Source organism: Balaenoptera borealis (assembly GCF_965194805.1).
Source record: "Balaenoptera borealis genome assembly, chromosome: 14".
Classification (NCBI taxonomy): Eukaryota; Metazoa; Chordata; class Mammalia; order Artiodactyla; family Balaenopteridae; genus Balaenoptera; species Balaenoptera borealis.
The window spans coordinates 106834-126204 of NC_138875.1; the positions used below are offsets into that span (position 1 = coordinate 106834).

The 19371-nt window shown below is 47.7% G+C and overlaps 1 protein-coding gene and 1 long non-coding RNA gene across 2 annotated transcripts; one reads left to right on the forward strand and one right to left on the reverse strand.

Annotated features, from left to right (window-relative positions):
- Window positions 1–30: 30 nt before the first annotated feature.
- Window positions 31–17431, reverse strand: HSBP1L1 (heat shock factor binding protein 1 like 1). Its single transcript, XM_082355666.1, has 5 exons — window positions 17317–17431; window positions 11304–14917; window positions 3329–4196; window positions 2311–2377; window positions 31–1306 (listed from the first exon to the last, which is right to left on the reverse strand). The coding sequence occupies exons 3-5, from the start codon at window positions 3377–3379 to the stop codon at window positions 1197–1199; spliced, it is 228 nt and encodes a 75-aa protein (XP_082211792.1). The 5' UTR covers window positions 3380–4196; window positions 11304–14917; window positions 17317–17431; the 3' UTR covers window positions 31–1196.
- Window positions 2910–17356, forward strand: LOC309611341. The gene is made up of 2 exons (XR_014234464.1): window positions 2910–3047; window positions 16953–17356. It is a non-coding gene; the product is annotated as an uncharacterized lncRNA (long non-coding RNA).
- Window positions 17432–19371: the final 1940 nt, after the last annotated feature.

Sequence of the window (19371 nt, forward strand, 5' to 3'; positions counted from 1 at the left end):
AGTGAAATAAGTCAGACAGAGAAAGACAAATACTGTATGATATCACTTATATGTGGGAAATCTAAAAAATACAACAAACTAGTGAATATAACAAAAAAGAAGCAGACTCACAGATATAGAGAACAAATTAGTGGTTACCAGTGGGGAGAGGCAACTAGGGGTAGGGGATTAAGAGGTACAAACTATTATGTATAAAAAAAGCTACAAGGATACATCGTACAACATGGGGAATACAGCCAATATTTTCTAATAACTATAAATGGAGTATAACATTTAAAAATTGTGAATCACTACATTGTACACCTGTAACATATAATATTGTACGTCAACTACAATAAAAACTTCAATTAAAAAATAAAACTAAGACTAAAAATTAAAAATAAAATAGTAAAAAAAAAAAGATGAAATGCAAAATTCCACTGGAAAAGAAATATTTGCATTCTGGGGGGCGGGGATCCTCAGGAACCACTCATGAAATGGGGTGAGAACCTAATGCACATGTGTCTTCTTTAAATCCTTCCATGAACGTCTCAAAGAGAAGCCACTAGTTGTCATCCCCAAGCACTCATTCATCGTGACTTGTGTTTTGATTGAAAACTAATTTGAGGGATGGGGGTGAAAAGTACTTTACCAAAATCCAGTTTTTAAATAATAGTTTTTCCTTTATTTATTTATTTTTTATTTTTTATTTATTTATTTATTTATTTTATTTATTTATTTATGGCTGTGTTGGGTCTTCGTTTCCGTGCGAGGGCTTTCTCCAGTTGCGGCAAGTGGGGGCCACTCTTCATCGCGGCGCGCGGGCCTCTCACTATCGCGGCCTCTCCCGTTGCGGAGCACAGGCTCCAGACGCGCAGGCTCAGTAGTTGTGGCTCACGGGCCCAGTTGCTCCGCGGCATGTGGGATCTTCCCAGACCAGGGCCCGAACCCGTGTTCCCTGCATTGGCAGGCGGATTCTCAACCACTGCGCCACCAGGGAAGCCCCTAGTTTTTCCTTTAAAATGTGCACTTTTAAAGGAACAATGACAAAGAGTGTTTCTGTTCTATTTAAAAAAGAGCATTTGTGAATTTTTAAAAATTATTCCTGAAGGTTTTTCATGTAGTGCAGAAGCAGTAGCTCCCTTAGTGAACAAATATGGGATTAAATGTTTCAAGATGAAAACAGAAGATATGTAAACGGTGAACATCTTAGTGCCTTAATAAGGCCTCGCCATTTGCTCTTGAGCAGAACTTTCAATCCCAGCTTGCACCATCAAGTCGTTCACATTCTTCTGCAAGTCTTCAATGCGACCTCCCATTTCTTCCAGTACAAGGTTAAGGAGGACAGCACATGGAATATGGGCACCTCCCAGGTCCCTCAAAACCTCCGCGTAAACAGCATCACCGGGGCTGATAAAAATGCCCTGTGGTGCACCTAAAATGAGGGAATCAAAGGCAGTGGACGTGTACTAACACCGTATGTCAGCGCACATTAATCACATCCCTGAGGGTTTGTACGTGCCTTTAATCTCTGCACTGTGAGCCCAGTTCTGAAACCTTGGCTCCCTTTCCGTGGACATGGATTCGGGGATATGAGGTTGTCTGGTATGTTTAACTATGTTTTAACCAAACTCTAATCAGTATGTAAATACAATGAAAATTAACTGTGTTTAAAACAAACTTTCCTACTGTTTAATTTTATCCTGTTTCAGAATCTCCTTTTCCCTGTGGGAACCCATCTACAGGATCTCTCTGCAAACAATTTGCACACATTTTAAGGCAGGAGTTTAATTGTGTGAAGTGAGTTCACTTGGGCAAGTATTAGGGCAAGTGTCCCCTTTTCTGGATTTTCTTAAACCGGAAACAAACATTCCACCTAACTCGTTCGAATCCATGGCTTACCAAACGCCGAGCTGCTGAAGTTACAAAACAAAACAAGGTAAGGAGAGCCAGATAGCGTACCCTATGTGGGAGACCTAAGCAGTACATGCGCAGGGCTCTGACTGTTTGGGGGAGTATAAATGCTACTGAGCAGACTAACCAGATTTACTGAGAGCTTGCTGGAAAGCCCCACTGGGCAGTGTGTATCGTACGTGTGTCCTTGTGTTCTATCCTTGCCTCATGAAATGCCCTGTGTTGCTGGTCAAGCAGGAAGTAATTACCCGTGAGCGGTAATTAATACATCAGGATGCCATGTAAAGGCACAGACGTAAACACCAGGAAGTCTTAGGTCAACAATTATCCACTAATAGCAGAAAACAACAAGATAGTCCATGACAGTTCAATAGTCCAAAAGCATTGCAGTATTTGTTATGAGATAGAAAAGGATATTTCTGAGGTTTAATGCTGCAGTCAGAGCTTGAAAATGTTCTTGAAGTTCCTGAAATAGATTTTCTGCCTGAAAAATGAACCACAAGTGAGTATATATTTACTTGTGATGCCGAGCATTCTAAGCGCCATGGAAGAGAACCACCTACATGTACAGTTAGTTGATTCCTGACAAGGTGTTAAGGCCTTCCCCCTCAAAGGGTAAGGACGATCTATTCAACCAGCAGCACTGGAACAGTGCTAGCCAAACGCATAACTCACTAAATAAGCAGGCCCGACCTTTACCTCACACCGTTCACAAAAATTCACTCAAAATGATCATACACTTAAATATACGCAATAAACTATCAGACGTCTAGGAGATAACGCAGGAGAAAATCTTATTAACCTTGGGCTCCTCAAAGACTTCTTAAGAAGGCCTGAGACAATCACCAGACACACCCACCGTGGGCCTCTTGCCTCGCCTACACTTGTGGGTATTTATTAGCTGGGATTGGGGTTGCAGAAATTGTTTACCAGGCCGTACGGATATATCATCTATGGTGACTGGCAGCAGGCGGTATCGTACGTCGCCTTACAGTTTACAGATTTAAATCTCATACCATTTACGACACAGTTCACTCCTGGCACCCGTGTGTTATCTCCATTTTAGAGCCCAGGATATGGAGGCGGATCTCCACCTGGAGCCTGCTTTTACGTAGGAAGAAGGCCCTCTGTCAGGAGCTCTTCCCTTCAATCAGGTCAGGAGAACGTGGATTCGAGTGTGCACAGCTAACCAATTCTTTCTAACGAGGCAAACCGATCAGTCCTGATCACTGGTTGTCTCCGCTCCGGCGCTGCGGCTCCTTCGGCCAAGGGGAAGCAGGACCGCGGGCCTCGCGGCGCTGGGCGGGGTGGGAGGGGGGAGGGGGGAGGGGGGAGGGGGAGGGGGGAGGGGAGGGGAGGGGGAGGGGAGGGGGGAGGGGAGGGGGGAGGGGTCCAGCCCGGGAGCGAAGCTCGGCGCGCGCGGGGTCCGACTCACCGCGTCCCGCAGCGCGCGCCCGCTGGGGGCTTCGGGGCCCCGCGCGGCCATGGGGGTGTCCCCGCGGGTCCGGGGTGCGGGGTGTCCAGGTGGGTCGGCTGGTCCCGGGGCCGGTGGCTCTGTCGGCTCCGCTCCGCCGCCCGCGGCTCCCGCGGCGATGGCCGTGGATCCACCCGCGCGACCCGGGCTGTGCGCCCGAACCAGGCCGAGCAGCTGGGCGCGGAGGTGAGGCCGGAGCGGGGCGCAGGTGGCCGTCGCGGGCGGGGCGGGACCTCGCCGGACCAGCCGATCCCAGCTATACTGTTGGCTTCGTTTTCATTGCGTCAGAGCCCAGAGTGAGCACGACCTTTTCATTATCACTGTGGCAAAGAACACACAACCTACAAGTTGCCATTCTTGCCGTTTTTCAGGGCGCAGTGCGGTGGCGTTAGGTACGTTCACACTGTTGCGCAAACCACCACCACCCCCAACTTCCTAACCTTCCCAGACCCAAGCTCTGCACCCAGGAGACACCGGCTCGCCAGCCTCGCCAGCCCCTGGCACTCGCCCTTCCCCTGTGTCCCGTCGTGTTTTTGCAAGGTTGTCGCCTGTCTAATGGGGGATCCTGGAGGCAGGGGTGGGGATGGAATCTGGCTGCAGTCACCACACAGCCCAAGTTCGCACCACGGTCCTGGGACCTGTGATCATCCATCCAGGAGGCTCGGCCATCTCTCTGGATCCCTGCCATGTCTGCCGTCAACTTTAAGATTAAGAATATTTATGCTCTGGGACTCCCCTGACGGTCCAGTGGTTAGGACTCCAAGCTCTCACTGCCGAAGGCCCAGGTTCAGTCCCCAGTTGGGGGAATTCAGATCCCACAAGCAGCACGCTGCACGGTTAAAAAAAAAAAAAGAATAGTTATGTTCTATGACCAACTCCAACAGGCTGCCAACACTCGCATCTCTGCTCTGATTTTATCGAAGATCTGGAAGGAAGACCTCACTGCGACTTTCCCTCCCTCTGGTGCCCTTTAGGCCTGTCTGGATTGTGGCTCATGGGGCACTTTATGGGTGATGTCCCAGGACCCTGTTCTTAGCAAGTACCTGCTTTGTTTTCATGTCTGTACCCCTCTGTGGGGCAGGGCTGTGTCTGTCTGGGTTCTGCCAACATCCCGGGAGCCCAGCCAAGTGACTACGTGGGGACACCTGGCTGCTGAACGTGTGTGAAACACAGCCTTGCACGCAGAGAAACCCAACATCCTCAGCCATGAGGAGAACGCGAATCAAAGCCACCACCAGATCCCCTTCACGTGCACCGGATGGCTAAAATCACAAGAGACAATAACAAGTGCGGGCGAGGGTGTGGCAAAGTCAGAACGTCACACGCCGGTGGGGATGGAAAGTTGTGCAGCCAGTCTGGCAGGTCCATAAAAAGTTAAACATAAAGTTACCATAGAATCTCAGTTCTACCTCTAGGTATGTACCCAAGGGAAATGACAGCACATGTCCACACAAAAACGTGTACACAACTGTCTATAGCAGCATTATTAACAATAGTCAAAAGGTAGAAACAACCCAAATGTCCATCAACAGATGAATGGATAAACAAAACGTGTTTTTGTTTTTGTCTCGATGGAATATAATTCAGGCATAAGAAGAAATGAAGCCCTGACACATGACACAACATGGATAAACCTTGGGAACATGATGCTCAGTGAGAGAAGCCAATCACAAGAGGACACGTGGTTGGATTCCACTCACGTGACGTGTCCAGACTGGCAAATCCATGGAGACAGGAAGTTGAGGGGGAAGGGGAGAGGCTGTGCCATAGTTAAGGGGTTTCTTCTTGGGGGGCAAAAATATTCTAAGATCAAATTGTGGGGGGACTTCCTTGGTGGTCCATGGGTAAGACTCTGCGCTTCCACTGCAGGAGGCCCAGGTTCGATCCCTGGTTGGGGAACTAGATCCCACATGCTGCAACTAAGAAGTCCGCATGCCGCAACTAAAGATCCCACGTGCCACAACTAAGACCTGGCTCAGCCAAAATAAATGAATAAATAAATAAATAAATAAATAAATATTTAAGGTCAAATCGTGGCGACGGTTGCACAACCCTGTGAATATATTAAAAATCATTGAATTGTACACTTTAAATGGGTGGATTGTATCTCATATATATGTGAATTACATCTCAATAGAGTTGTTAAAATTATAACTTTTTTATTGTAGTTGAAGTATACAATATTGTGTTAGTTTTCAGGTGTACAGCAAAAGGCTTCAGATATCTATCTCTATCCTAGATCTAGATCTATATTCAGATTCTTTTCCATTATAGGTTATTCAAGATACTGAATGTAGTTCCCTGTGATATACAGTGAATCCCTGTTGCTTATCTATTTTATATATTGTGGTGTGTATCTGTTAATCCCATACTCCTAATTTATCCCTCCTTCCCTTTCCCCTTTGGTAACCATAAGTTTGTATTATATGTCTGTGAGTCTGTTTCTGTTTTGTATATACATTCATTTGTATTATTTTTTAGATTCCACATATAAGTGATGGCATATAATATTTGTCTTTCTCTGACTTACTTCACTTAGTATAATAATCTCTAGTTCCATCCATTTTGCTGGCAAATGGCAATATTTCATTCTTTTTATGGCTGAGTATCTATATCTCTGTATATCTATATCTCTCTATATAGATCTCACATTTTCTTAAACCAGTCATCTGTTGATGGACACTTAGGTTGTTTCCATGTCTTGGCTATTGTAAATAGTGCTGTTATGAACATGGGTGTGCCTGTATCTTTTCAAATTAGAGTTTTCATCTTTTCTGGATATATGCCCAGGAGTGGGATTGCTGGATCTATTTTCAGTTTTTTTTTTTTAAAGGAACCTCCATACTGTTTATCATAGTGGCTGCACTCATTTACATTCCCGCCAACAGTGTAGGAGGGTTCCCTTTTCTCCACACCTTCTCCAGCATTTATTATTTGTAGACAGTGTGAGGTGATAACTCATTGTGGTTTTGATTTGCATTTCTCTAATAATTAACGATGTTGAGCATCTCCTCATGTGTCTGTTGGCCATCTGCATGTCTTCTTTGGAGAAATACAATAACTTTTAAAAAGCATGGCCATCTTGCCACTTTTTTGTGTGGCAAGATGCTAAAAAGAGCTGCGAGTGCTGCCCCTTCCCTGGGGGGGCCTCTCTGTGTGGCCGCCACCTGGCCTGAGGTTCTTTCAGTTCAAGCTTCCAGAACAGCCTGACCAGGGCGACTAGCGTCAGATGTGCACAGCGGGCCACTGGGGAGGTGGATTCACCTGTGGAAACAAAGCCCCTGGCCCCCGCCCAGAGTGGGTGGAGGTCGGGGTGGATGACAGGGGTCTCCCCAGGTGGATCTGGTGGAGATGGCCCAGATCCACCCTTGGGGAGGCACAGCCTCGGGCACGCCTGAGGCTGAAGCCTGGAGGGCTCCCTAAGAGCGGGAATCAGGATGCTACAGCAATTCCTCAAGAAATCAAACATACAGTTACCATATGAATCAATTCCACGTCTGGGTATAAACCCCAAAGAAGTGAAAACAGGGACTTGAACAAATATTTGTACACCATGTTTATAGCAGCATCATTCACAATAGCCAAAACGAGGAAGCAACCCGTGTCTATCGATGGATGAGTGAATGGATAAATAAAATAATATATATATAATTTATTTTTAAAAAGGAAGGAAATTCTGACACATGCTACAGAATGGATGCGCCTTGAGGACATTATGCTAAGTGATATAAGCTAATCATAAAAGGGATCAATATTGTATGATTCCACTTATATGAGGTCCCTAGAGCAGTCAAATCCATAGAGACAGAAAGTAGATGGTGGGTGCCAGGGGCTGGGGAGAGGGGGATAATGCATTAGTGTTTAGTGAGTGCAGAGTTTCAGTTTGGAAAGGTGAAAAATTCTGAAGATGGATGGTGGTGATGGTTGCACAACAGTATGAATGTACTTAATGCTAGTGAACTGTGCACTTAAAAATGGTTAAAATTACACCTGAAACTAACACAATGTTGTAAATCAACTGTACTTCAATAAAAAACAATTAAGATGATAAATTTGATGTTATGTATATTCTACCACAATATACATATATTTTAAGTACATCATCCCAGCTTCAAACCCTAGGCTAAGAATTCCAGGACCTAGGAAACCTGTGACTCTCTTTCCCCACCCCTTTGTGTTTTTTAGTATGTGTCTATCTTTCTCAACTGTAATCTCTGTGGTCCAGTGGAAACCTACTCAGACATTCTCTGATAACCCTGAGAACCCAATCTCTAATGGAGAAATAGAATCTGTCATTCTACATCTAGCACCTGAATGGTTTTTCACCTATGCTGCCTAATTAGGGATTAAATTCTTAGTTCTGCATCCGTGGTGGACAAAATCATTAATATGGAAGCGAGAATCACTCAGCAAAAATTCATTTTGTTAAGGATATTAAATTTCAGGAACTAGGTTCAGGGGAAAAATTCTCAAATGCAATTCATCTTGCAAATCTACAATAGGAGAGTATTCAAGTGCACTGTGAAGCTGCAGAAATTAGATGATGTTTTCAATGAGAGTTTGGGGAAGAAAACAGAGTCTGGGTAAGAAGTACATAATGGAATCAAAGACACAGACCACAAGAGCAGCAGCTAAATATGAAACAAAACTTTAAATTAGAAAAGTAAAATTTTAACTTTGATAGATGAGAAGATTATAGGGTGACCGAATGTAAGAGGAAGTTCTATCCCGTGAAGCGTGAATGCCAGTGGAAGTGCCCAGATGCCCCTTTGATTCCATGTGAATGGCTTCATTTCTAAGGCCTTAAATCTAAGATGCTGCTGATCTTAAGATGCACCATTATTGCCAAGAAAGGGAGGAATGCTGCTGATTAGACGGTGCTGTTTTTTATTTTATATTCATTAAAGAGCTTTTTTATAGCTATTGGTGCTGGGTGATGGATACATGGAATTCACTGTGCTACAATCTCTACTTTTGTGTATGTTTGAAATTCTCACTTAAAAATTCTGTAAGAAAAGAAGGGTTCTTTCAGGGTACTGATCTGGATATACAGATTTGAGCATAGAATTTTTTGCTTCCTTTTATTGATTCTAAAATTGTTGCAATGTTTTCATAATTTTAACTTTTATTTTTAATGCAACCTAATTAACTATTTTTTTAACGCACCAAGTATTTATTATGCAATTCTGGCCCCACTTACAGTGAGTGGCCTTTCCCAGAAGCAATTATCCTGAGTCATGAGGACTTCCTGTATTAGTTGTGAATTTTAAAACAGTGGCTCTCAGACCTGGCTGCACGATAGAGCCACGTAACATTTGTCAGCACTCTGGACGCCTTGGCATTTGTGGTTTTAAAGCCCTCCAGGGGTTTTGGTGTGTGAACAAGTGGTCAAAACTGCAGAATGAACAGATTTAGGAAAACAGAAAAGGAGGAACTGGCTTAAACCTCCCAAAAGGCAGAAAGGGTCTTCATTTTCTCAAATTTGGACATAGACCAATGTCCTACTGCCAGTTGTTTAGAACTTGAAATAAGATAGATTTTCAAAAGATTCTTTCTTCTGCCTGCTCAAATCTGCCTTTGATTTCTCTAGTGAATTTTTCATTGCAGCTCTTGTACTTTTCAGCTCCAGAATTTCTTTTTGGTTTCTTTTAGGTTTTCTCCCTCGTTACTGATAGCTCCACATTGTTCACACATTGCTTTCTCAACGTTCTATGTTACTTTAGTTCTTTGAGCATCTTTAAGGCAGTTGTTTTAAAGTCTTCTTCTAGTAGGTCTGTCATCAGGTCTTCTTTTTTTTTTTTTTAATATTTTATTTATTTATTTATTTATTTATGGCTGTGTTGGGTCTTCGTTTCTGTGTGAGGGCTTTCTCCAGTTGCGGCAAGCGGGGGCCACTCTTCATCGCAGTGCGCGGGCCTCTCACTATCGCGGCCTCTCTTGTTGCGGAGCACAGGCTCCAGACGCGCAGGCTCAGTAGTTGTGGCTCACGGGCTTAGTTGCTCCGCAGCATGTGGGATCTTCCCAGACCAGGGCTCGAACCCGTGTACCCTGCATTGGCAGGCAGATTCTCAACCACTGCGCCACGAGGGAAGCCCTCATCAGGTCTTCTTTAGGGCCAGTTTCTATTAATTAATTGTTCCCTTTGAACAGGTCATACTCTCCTGTTTCTTTGTATGCCTTGTGATTTTTATTTTGTTGTTGCTGAAAATTGGACATTTGAATCCAATAATGTGGTAACTCTGGAAATCAGATTCTCCCCCTTCCTCAAGGTCTGATGCTTTTTGTTATTGTTTTTGTTCTTTGCTTGTTGTAGGTTGTCTGAGCTGAGGATCAGCCTGAGGTGGAAACTTAATGTCTGCTCAGGTCTTTCCTGAGACTTTCCTCAGGCATGTGCAGTCACTTTCTAATTTTCTCCTATATGCAATTGTTTTTCAATGCCCTAGTCTTTAATGTCTGGCTTGAAAAGGGGGAAAAGAGAAAAACAAAGGGGGATAAATGGGGCACTCGCCCTTGAAATCTACTTGGTCGGGGAGGGGTTTGCAACAAGTGGGGAGGTGTGACAACAATGGCCACCTGCCTCTTTGGCTGCATCTCTGCCATCAGAAGCAGCATCAGAGCACAGATTCCTGATATTGGAGGACAAGGTCCTTTTGGTCCACCCTGGCTTCTGCAAGCTGCTCCAGAAACACGTGTATGGCATCCTGCCATGTGGCTGCCGGTGGGACAGGTAGGTGCTACGGGCTAGGACCTGAAAGTCACCACAATTGCCTGCAGTAACCATCCAGTGCTTCCCCTGGAACTTGCAAGCCTTCACCAGCTCCAGATTCCAAGTTAGTTACATCAGACAGATTCTGTCCCAGCAGTTGTGGTCCAGGTGGGGGCCATTCCTGGTGCTTCTTGCTCCGCCATCATCCCAGAATCCTCTCCTAGCTATAAACTTCTTTAAAAGCTTTTTAATACTTCCAAGGTTGCCCCAACTCTTGCTCTGACCAGCCCAGCATCTGGTTTTTATTCTGCATTGGTCAGTGCCAGTGCTGGTATCCCCACCACTCCAGCAACTCCTCTCAAAAGCCACCCCAAGGAAAATACACAATGAAGAAGTAGCTTTCTTTGCCGAGTAAAAATAAAATCAGCTCTGCTTTTTCCACTTAAGAAAAATCAGTGTCTTGCTGTCTGCCCCTCAGAGGTAGAAACTCTGGGGCTGAGGGCTGGCTCTTGGTCACCCCCCACCCCATGTTAGCATTCACAGGTACTTTTGAGCCTCTCAGTGGGCACCTGTCCGTGGCCCACAGTTGCTTTGGGAAGAAAAGAAAACCCAAAGTCTGAGTTAAAAATGAAGTTGCTTCTCTTCCAGGTAAACAATTTTATCACATCAAAATCTTCTGTTTTTTTCTGCCACACAACGTGGCTTGTGGGATCTTGTTCCCCAACCAGGGATCAAACCCAGGCACTACCCCCCCCTCCCCGCCCCCCCGTAGTGAAAGCGCTGAGTCCTAACCACTGGACTGCCAGGGAATTCCCCATCACGTCACAATCTCAATGAGGGACCTCAAGGAAACACTTGCATGAGTTTTAGAGAAAGTGTCCAGCTGGACAAAAGTGTCCAGCTCTCTGGGGAGCCTGGGGTGCTTGTTCCAGCCACAGCGAGGGGTGAGGGCCCAGGAAACTCTCAGGCAAGGTTGGGGGAGGGAGGGAGGAAACATTCAAGAACAAGAAGCCTCTGGGTGATTGGTAGCAAGTTAATGCACACTTTGTATTTAAAAATTCTGTTCAGTACAGTCTGTTTTCCCTTTACTGTATGACTTTTCAAATAAAAAATTGGGTTTTTTGCTACTGGTCAGGTCACAGTCTTAAGAGGTAAGATACTCGAGGAAATGTGAATGACAGAAAACTTAAGTCTCCCGAAACGTTTCTGGAGCTCGAGCACGTTAATTACCATTTAAAAAGCAGGCCACCAGGCAGGTGAGCAGGAAGGAGGGTCAGGGGGCCCCTGGAGGGAATGAGCATCCTGCATCCCTGCTTCCTTGGTGTAAACATGATGCTGGTAGAAGCAGCAGACACTAGGCCAGCATTGTGTGACTCCATTTTCTGAAATGTCCAGAACAGGCAAAGGCATAAAGACAGAGAGCAGACTGCTGGTTTCCAGGGCTGGAGGGGGCAGGGGCTGGGGAGAAACTGCCTAAGAGGCGCGAGGTTTTATTGGGGGATGAAAATGTTCCAGAACCAGACGGAAATGGTGCTCCCACAACATTGTGAATGTACTATATGCCACTGAGTTGTTCACTTAACAGAGCTAATTTTCTGTTACATGAATTTTGCCTCAATTAAAAACAAAGAAGAGGAAGGTTCACAGGCAAAAGCGTGCGCTTCTGGAGACGGGGACCGTGCGTGTGTGCTGTGTGCTCCTGAGGGCACCACTCAGCGTAAGCACTGTTGTTCTCGGCTGATTGGTAGTAATCTGCACCTCGAGCCTGCATTCTGCATCTTCTTTCCAGCAATAGTTCCTTTTGCTGAATGAGCGAGTGGTGAACCCCGACGTCGAGGCCTTTCTCTCCGCGAAGCCACCTCGAATTCCCAGGCGATGCTGCCTCTGGACTCCTCCTCCGTCTCTGCTCTCAGCCCTCACGCCCTCTGCTGCCGCCTCCAGCTCTGTCCTCTCTTTCCCTTCCTGAGTCAGTCCCCTTTGCAGAGTCACGAACTTCTGCTATTAGAGCTTGTTGCCCACCACTGCTTTTTTTGTGTTTGTTTTTGTGCTACAAGATCTTGCATTCATTTTCAGTGGGTTTTTAGCCAAACACAGTGAACAAAGGTCATGTTCCAACTTCTTTGTTTTTATTTTTCATCTCACAGGTAGCTGGGATCTAATTACCTGGTTTGAATTTGAAATGGTTTCTATTCCAACTATTAACAAAGAATTTTGAGCACGAGACGCCTTCACATGCCTTCTCTTACTTTCCCTGTGCTCGCTTGCCACCTAGTCTGCCGGATAAACCAACTGCACGGAACTTCCATATCACTTTTTAAAATAAGCGAAACCTTTTCTGGGTCTTTTGAGACTTCTGATGTGACCCCATCAGTCCTTTGAGCTCTGCACGTTGTTCACATCTGGACTGTTCTTTGTCTAGCAACTGCACACGCTTATTCTGGGCTTTTCTTTAATTTCACTATGGGCTATTTTTTTCTCTGGATGTTTTACAAACTAATTCCTTGATAAAACTTGTAATAGTTCCATAGCCTTCTAGCTTTCCTCTAGTCTTCAACCTATGAGCAGACTTCCCACTAGCATTTGTTTAGTTTCTTCAAACTGCAGTTTCACCCCCCAGCTCAGCCTCTTTTTCAGAGAGCATCTTGTTCTGTATACAATTCCGGCCTCCCGCAAGGACGGCTCACTTAACCAGGGGAAATGACATCGTTGCCACAATGCTACTGGCTAAACTGCAGACGTTAGATCTGTCCAGTTTCACAGGCACGTCTGCTTATTCACTTACTTTTGGTGCATAATGCTACCATCGCCTGACAAATTTTAAGAATTGCATCTATTTCTCTGAAGATATTTTAAAAACTTTCGCACACTCTGCTATTCGGTCGCTGGCGTCTTTTGCACTTTCTGGAAAGTGCAGTTCCCAGAAGAAAAGTGGCAAAGCAATCGATTCCCGAGAAAGCAGTGAGGGTGCCGGGCGCCCAGGCACTTCATGAAAACCAGGCTCAGACCCGCGTGGGCAGCACTTGTGATGTCAAAGGTCTCCAACACCAGCCTCTGCGCCCTTGCTTCCTATTCTTCTTTTGGGGGCCGATGGGGCTCTAACTAGTTCTGAACCTTCCTACCACCCGCCTCTCAAGCTGGGGGCTTGCTCTGTAATTCGGGGCCCAGCCGGTGGTCTCCCAGCTGCGGGACACCCCCGCCCCGTTCACTTTGCTCAGGTGGTGTCCCACCTCTGGGCTCGGGCAGCCGCCCCACGTGCCGTGTGGTCTTTGGTGTTTCTGCCGCCCTCCTGATTTCATGGCGGGTGGAGTCTGCGTTTCCGGGTAGGGGTTCCTCACTGCTCTTGGGGGAGGGGACATGTGCATCTTGGCTGGTGCTCCGTCTGGACTGGCCTGCGGCCCAGGAGCTCTGTCTCCATCTCACCAGGGAAACCTCGGGGCTTCACAACCAGGAGCTGGACAGGACACCTCTCCGGGTGCACATCTTTCCTTTCCTGCTTTTAAAAGAATATTTTCTCCCCTTTGTTGTCCATTTATCTTACTTTTGTGGGTTTGTCATTTAAAACCTATAGAGGTGACAGTGTTCTTGTGTAAGGTCCTAGTGATCCATCGGCTACATGACACTCCTGCACAAAGGCTGAGGTGGGGGGCCCGCCAGCATGGGGCTCTGGAAGGCAGAGGCAAGGCTGAGAAGGGTGGTCATATCCTTGACCTTCGAAGATGTCCAGGGCCTGAGCTGAGTCCAGTAGAGGCCAGAGGAGACCTGGAAGGGCGATGGCCTGTCCCAAGGCCTGCGGAGACGGGACGTGCGGCGGGTGCAGGGGCTGGAGCACAGTTCTGTGCTCTCGGCAGGTGTTCTTCGCCTGCAGAACCATTGTTTATGGAGCAAGTGCAGAGCCGCTGTGCTTTCAATGAATATTGATCCTTAACGAGAGGTGCCATTTATGTCTACCGCCTGCTCTGTGTTGGGCCGAGTGGCAACTCGGGTGGGCTTGCAGGGGCTCCACTACTTGGGCACAACACAGGTGTCAGTCTGGAAAGTTAGAAGCGGGCTGATGTGGGTTGTTAGGGGTCATTGGTCTGGGGATTTGTGTAGTATGGTTGACTGTTGTTAGATGCCATTTGGGAAGTGCTAAAGTTGTGGACACTTCAAAATTTGTGTGCGTGTTAGGGGAAGGGACGCTCCTTTGTAATGAATGATCCCTGTTCCAGTGGTTGAGCCCAGTGACATTCTCATTGGTGTCACAGTCCGAGGCCGGCAGGCAGGAACTGGGCCACGTCCTAGTGGAGCTCCCTACTACCTTGTTTGCACCTGGCCAGCAGGAGAGGGCGAGCAAGGAGGGTGGGGTGGAGACCGGGGGGGGCTGGGCACTTCCACCCGTGTCACTGGCCAGAGGTCAGCCACATGGCCGCACCGAGGCAAGGGGTGGGACTGGGGGCCAGCAGTGAGCCCAGCCTCACATGGTAAAGGTACGAGCTCAGGATACATGAAAATGGACATTCGCCAGGGAGAAGCCGAGGCCGGGTCCAGGATTCCCCGGGAGCTGCCCTTCCCAACTGTCCAGCTCTGCAGCCTTCTAACAAACCTCAGCTGGTGCTTTGTCCACGGCCCCTGGATTCTATCTTGTCTACATTCAGAGGCAGAATGAAGTTCTCAGAAACAACCGGTAAGCACATCCTCCGACGACGGGATGCATGGGCCCGCGGGTGGCTCTCAGCCAGAGTGTCCTCATCGTGCCAGCTCAGCACAAGCCCTCAGCTTGGTGGACCCAGTGACTTCGGTGAGAGCTTACCTTTCTTGGTGCCGTTTCCATATTCTCGACTAGTTCTAAAAATAGCACCTGTGAGCTGAGGAGAAAGTAAGAGTTCACACCTGGAGCCCATCTGTCCCAGCTAGAGCCTTGCAGTGGAGCCCACAGGTATCCAAGAAGAGGCATGTGCTTGGCTCAAGGACAAACGGGGGACACGTTTGGATGGCGCATGACCCAAGTATGGGACGTGGCCTTTCACTTCTGGGGAGAGGTAGCAATGCAGAAACTCGCCTTTTCTTCTGGTAAAGGGGAGTCATGTATTTTTTTCAATTAGAAAAGTCATATAGGGAATTCCCTGCTGGTCCAGTGGTTAGGACTCCGAGCTTCCACTGAAAGGGGCACGGGTTCGATCCCTGGTTGGGGAACTAAGATCCCGCATGCTGTGTTGCAGCCAAAAAATAAATACTCCAAAAAAAAATCATATATACTCACTGTAAAAAATTTAAAGCAGGGATTTCCCTGGTGGCGCAGTGGTTAAGAATCCCCCTGCCAATGCAGGGGACATGGGTTGGAGCCCTGGTCCGGGAAGATCCCACGTGCCGTGGAGCAGCTAAGCCTGTGCGCCACAACTACTGAGTCTGTGCTCTAGAGCCTGTGAGCCACAACTACTGAGCCCATGAGCCACAACTACTGAGCCTGTGACCCACAACTACTGAGCCCGCGTGCCACAACTACTGAAGCCCGCGCGCCTAGAGCCCGTGCTTCACAACAAGAGGAGCCACCGCAATGAGAAGCCCGCGCACCACAACGAAGAGCAGCCCCTGCTCGCTGCAACTAGAGAAAGCCCACACAGCAAAGCAACAAAGACCCAATGCAGCCAAAAATAAAATAAATTAATTAATTAGTTAAAAAAAATTTAAACCACACAGAAAGGTATAAAATAGTCATATCAGAGACAAGTATTAAGAATTGAGGCTTTATCTGTTCAGACTTGTTTCCCATGTACTTACTCGTATACATGAATAAATTACTATATGGTCTGGCTGATGCTCCATCGTTTTTGCAGCATAGAAGCAATTCCCTTGGGAGGGTGAAGGGCCAGCATCATTACCTGAGACAGCCGTCCCTGTCACCCATCTGCTCACAGACCTCCGTGGTCCTCTTCCCTGTATTTCTGCTGCACAGGACACCACATACCCCAGGGACAGTGTCACTTGCAGAGGCTTATTTGTGAACCTCATCCAGCCTGACAATCTCTGCCTTTTAATTGGTGTGTTTAGACCACTCACATTTAAAGTGATTATTGATATAGCTGGATTAAAAATTAGCACTTTATAATTGTTTTCTATTCATTGCATTTATTCTTTGTTTCCTTTTCCTCCTCATTTTCTGCCTTCTCTGGTTTTAACTGTGCATTTTATACGATTCCATTTTTATCTCATCTCTTGGTGTATTATTTATGGTTTAAAAAAACTTTTTTAGGGCTTCCCTCGTGGCGCAGTGGTTGAGAATCTGCTTGCCAATGCAGGAGACACGGGTTCGAGCCCTGGTCTGGGAAGATCCCACATGCCGCGGAGCAACTAGGCCCGTGCGCCACAACTACTGAGCCTGCGCGTCTGGAGCCTGTGCTCCGCAACAAGAGAGGCCGCGATAGAGAGAGGCCCGCGCACCGCGATGAAGAGTGACCCCCGCTCGCCGCAACTGGAGAAAGCCCTCGCACAGAAACGAAGAGCCAACACAGCCAAAAATCAATAAATAAATTTAAAAAATTTAAAAAAACAAACAAAAAAACCCCCAAACTTTTTTAGTGGTTGCCTTAGGGTTTACAATATATATTTTAAAATCATCTAAGTTCATCTTCAAAAAACATATACTGCTTTACGTGTAGTGCTGGTACCTTATATGAGAATATTCCCCAATTCCTCCCTTACATCCCTTGTCATTCGTTTCATTTATCCACGTGCTATAATCACCCAATACACTGTTCCTTGATTGCTTTAAATAAATACTCTTTTAGATTAAGAATAAGAAAAAAAAGATTTACCTTCATTTATTCCTTCTCTGAGGCTCGTTTCTTTATGGAGATCCAATTTTCCTTCTGACCAAATAACTTATTTTAACATTTCCTACAGGGTTGGGGATTTCCCTGGTGGCGCAGTGGTTAAGAATCCGCTTGCCAATGCAAAGGACACGGGTTCGAGCCCTGGTCCAGGAAGATCCCACATGCCGCGGAGCAACGAAGCCTGTGCGCCACAACTACGGAGCCAGCGCTCTAGAGCCCACGAGCCACAACTACTGAGCCCACGTGCCACAACTACTGAAGCCCACGTGCCTAGAGCCCATGCTTTGCAACAAGAGAAGCCACTGCAATGAGAAGCCCGCGCACCACAAGGAAGAGTAGCCCTGCTCGCTGCAACTAGAGAAAGCCCGCACGCAGCAACAAAGACCCAATGCAGCCAAAAACAAAATAAATTAAGAAAACAAAACATTTCTTACAGGGTTGGTCTGCTGGCAATAAATTCCTTGGTGTCATTTTTTTCTGAGAAAGTGTTTCTCCTTCACTTTACGGATTCTATATTAGTTTCCAGTGGTTTGCTGTGACAAATTGCCACAAGCTGGGTGGCATAAAACTGCAGAAATTTATTCTCTCACAGTTCTGGAAGCCAGAAGTCTGAAATCAGTTTCACTGGGCCAACATCTAGGTGTTGGCAGGGCTCTGCTCCTTCCAGAGGCTCCTGGGAGGATTCACTCCCTGCCTCTTCCAGCTGCTCGTGGCTGCCAGCATTCCTTGGCTGCATTACTCCAACCTTCAAGGCCACAACTTCAAATCTCTCTCTGCTCCATCATCACATGGCCTCTGTGTGTCTCAAGTCTCCTTCTGCCTCTCTCTTATAAAGATACACGTGATGGCATTTAGGGCCCACCTGGATAATGCAGGATAATCTCTGCATCGCAAGATCCTTAACTTAATCACATCTGCAATTCTTTTTCTTTTCCCATAAGGTAACATTCACAGGTTCCGGGAACTAGGATGTGATAGTTCTGGGTATCATTTTTCAGAGTGCACAGTTTGGTCGGCTTCTTTTGTTTGGGAACACAGGAAGCCAGGTAACGTGCAGCAGCTGAGATGAGCTCTCTCCTTCTGCTTGACCGATGGTTCTGGACCAGTGGGTGCCCCTCTATTCCAGACAGGTGGTGTTCAAAAGGATTCCAGGCCCCTTCTGTGGGGCAAAATCTTGGATCAAGAATGCAGGATTGTGTCCACTTAGCAGGACTCTGGAGGGGCTTGCTGCTGTTCGTGCTCCGCCTGGCACAGCTGATGAATCCAGAGCAGCAGCCGGCTATGGGCTGGCAGCAATTTGCCCATGTACTCCAGGACAAACAAGGCCAGATGCAGTGGCCTCAGATGCTCCAGTGAGTGGGGAGGGAAGACTATATCCCTACTCCAACCGCCACCATAAAGAGGACAGAACATTCTGGAGGCTCCAGAGCTTGGGGGAGGATCTGGCTAAGGAGGAGCACCCACTTTTCTTCTCCCAGTCCCTCCAGGACTTCCTCCTCCGCCTGTGTTTTATTTCTTTGTACATTTCTGGTGCTGTGTTCTCGGCCTTCTCTGGTGGATACTCAGAGGCTGGAGAGGACGAGAGCAACCTGTGTTTCACGGAGAGCTCTCCTTATCGCCAAACTCGTTTGGGAGTTGCTCTAAGTGAGGTTGTACCTGTTCTTAGGATTTCCCACGAAGCTTACCAGGTAGGAAGCTGGCTGGCCGGTTGTGTGCCCCTGGGGACGCCCCTCTCTCACCCACCAGGCCTTCCCTTTTGGGGTGATTTGGGCTTGCTGTGGTGGAGGTGGGAGCCCTGGGGGAGCTCCTCTGTAGACAGAATCCTGGGGGCCTGCAGGTGGTCTTCTCTGCTCTGAGCCCACCTGCACAGGGTCCTGGGTGGGCTGGCTGGCTTCTCACAGGGCCTTCCCTGACCCCCACCCCTCCCTCGCCCACCAGCATCTGGGTTCTGAGCACCTACCTCTCTCGCGCTCCCGAGGGCTCACCTTGGTCAGGTGACACACTCAGGAATTCCTATTTTCTCTATCTGTAAGTGCTAGAATTGTGCGGTTGAGATGAAGCACGAAACCCTTAGCAGATCCGAGCTCCACCGGCCAGCACTGTCTTCAGTGACAAGGCACCTAACGCACTTGTGGACGGCAGTCCTGGCTGCTGCCGCCCTGGGCCCGGAAGAGCCAGAGTGGACCTTCACAGGCTTCAGGCTGCGGGGTCGGCTTTTGCTTCCCCGGAGGAGTCGCGCCCCCGGACCCCCAGCCTGGCCGAAACTGCCCTGGCCCTCTGCAAACTTCCGAACGCCGCTCTTCAGGGACACGCCCCGGCTCAGGATGGGGAGCCCCACAGACCCGGGCAGGCCATGAACGGTAGAAGGACCCCTGGAATCACGGGGCGCTCGGACCCTGCCTGAGTCCCCACGAGGGGCGCGTCCCCAGGCCTCGCGCTGACCCTCGGGGCGGCGACAGGACCCGGTCCTCTGCTCCCCTTGGCGGCGC

What these genes read in the sequence shown, in the direction of transcription:
- HSBP1L1 (XM_082355666.1), bottom strand. Translation starts at nt 3,379, where the DNA reads ATGGCCGCGCGGGGCCCCGAAGCCCCCAGCGGGCGCGCGCTGCGGGAC. An exon ending in GGCGCGCGCTGCGGGACGCG is followed by an intron (nt 2,378 to 3,328) that starts GTGAGTCGGACC and finishes TTCATTTTTCAG; the next exon opens with GCAGAAAATCTATTTCAGGA. An exon ending in TGCAGCATTAAACCTCAGAA is followed by an intron (nt 1,307 to 2,310) that starts ATATCCTTTTCT and finishes TTAACCTTGTAC; the next exon opens with TGGAAGAAATGGGAGGTCGC.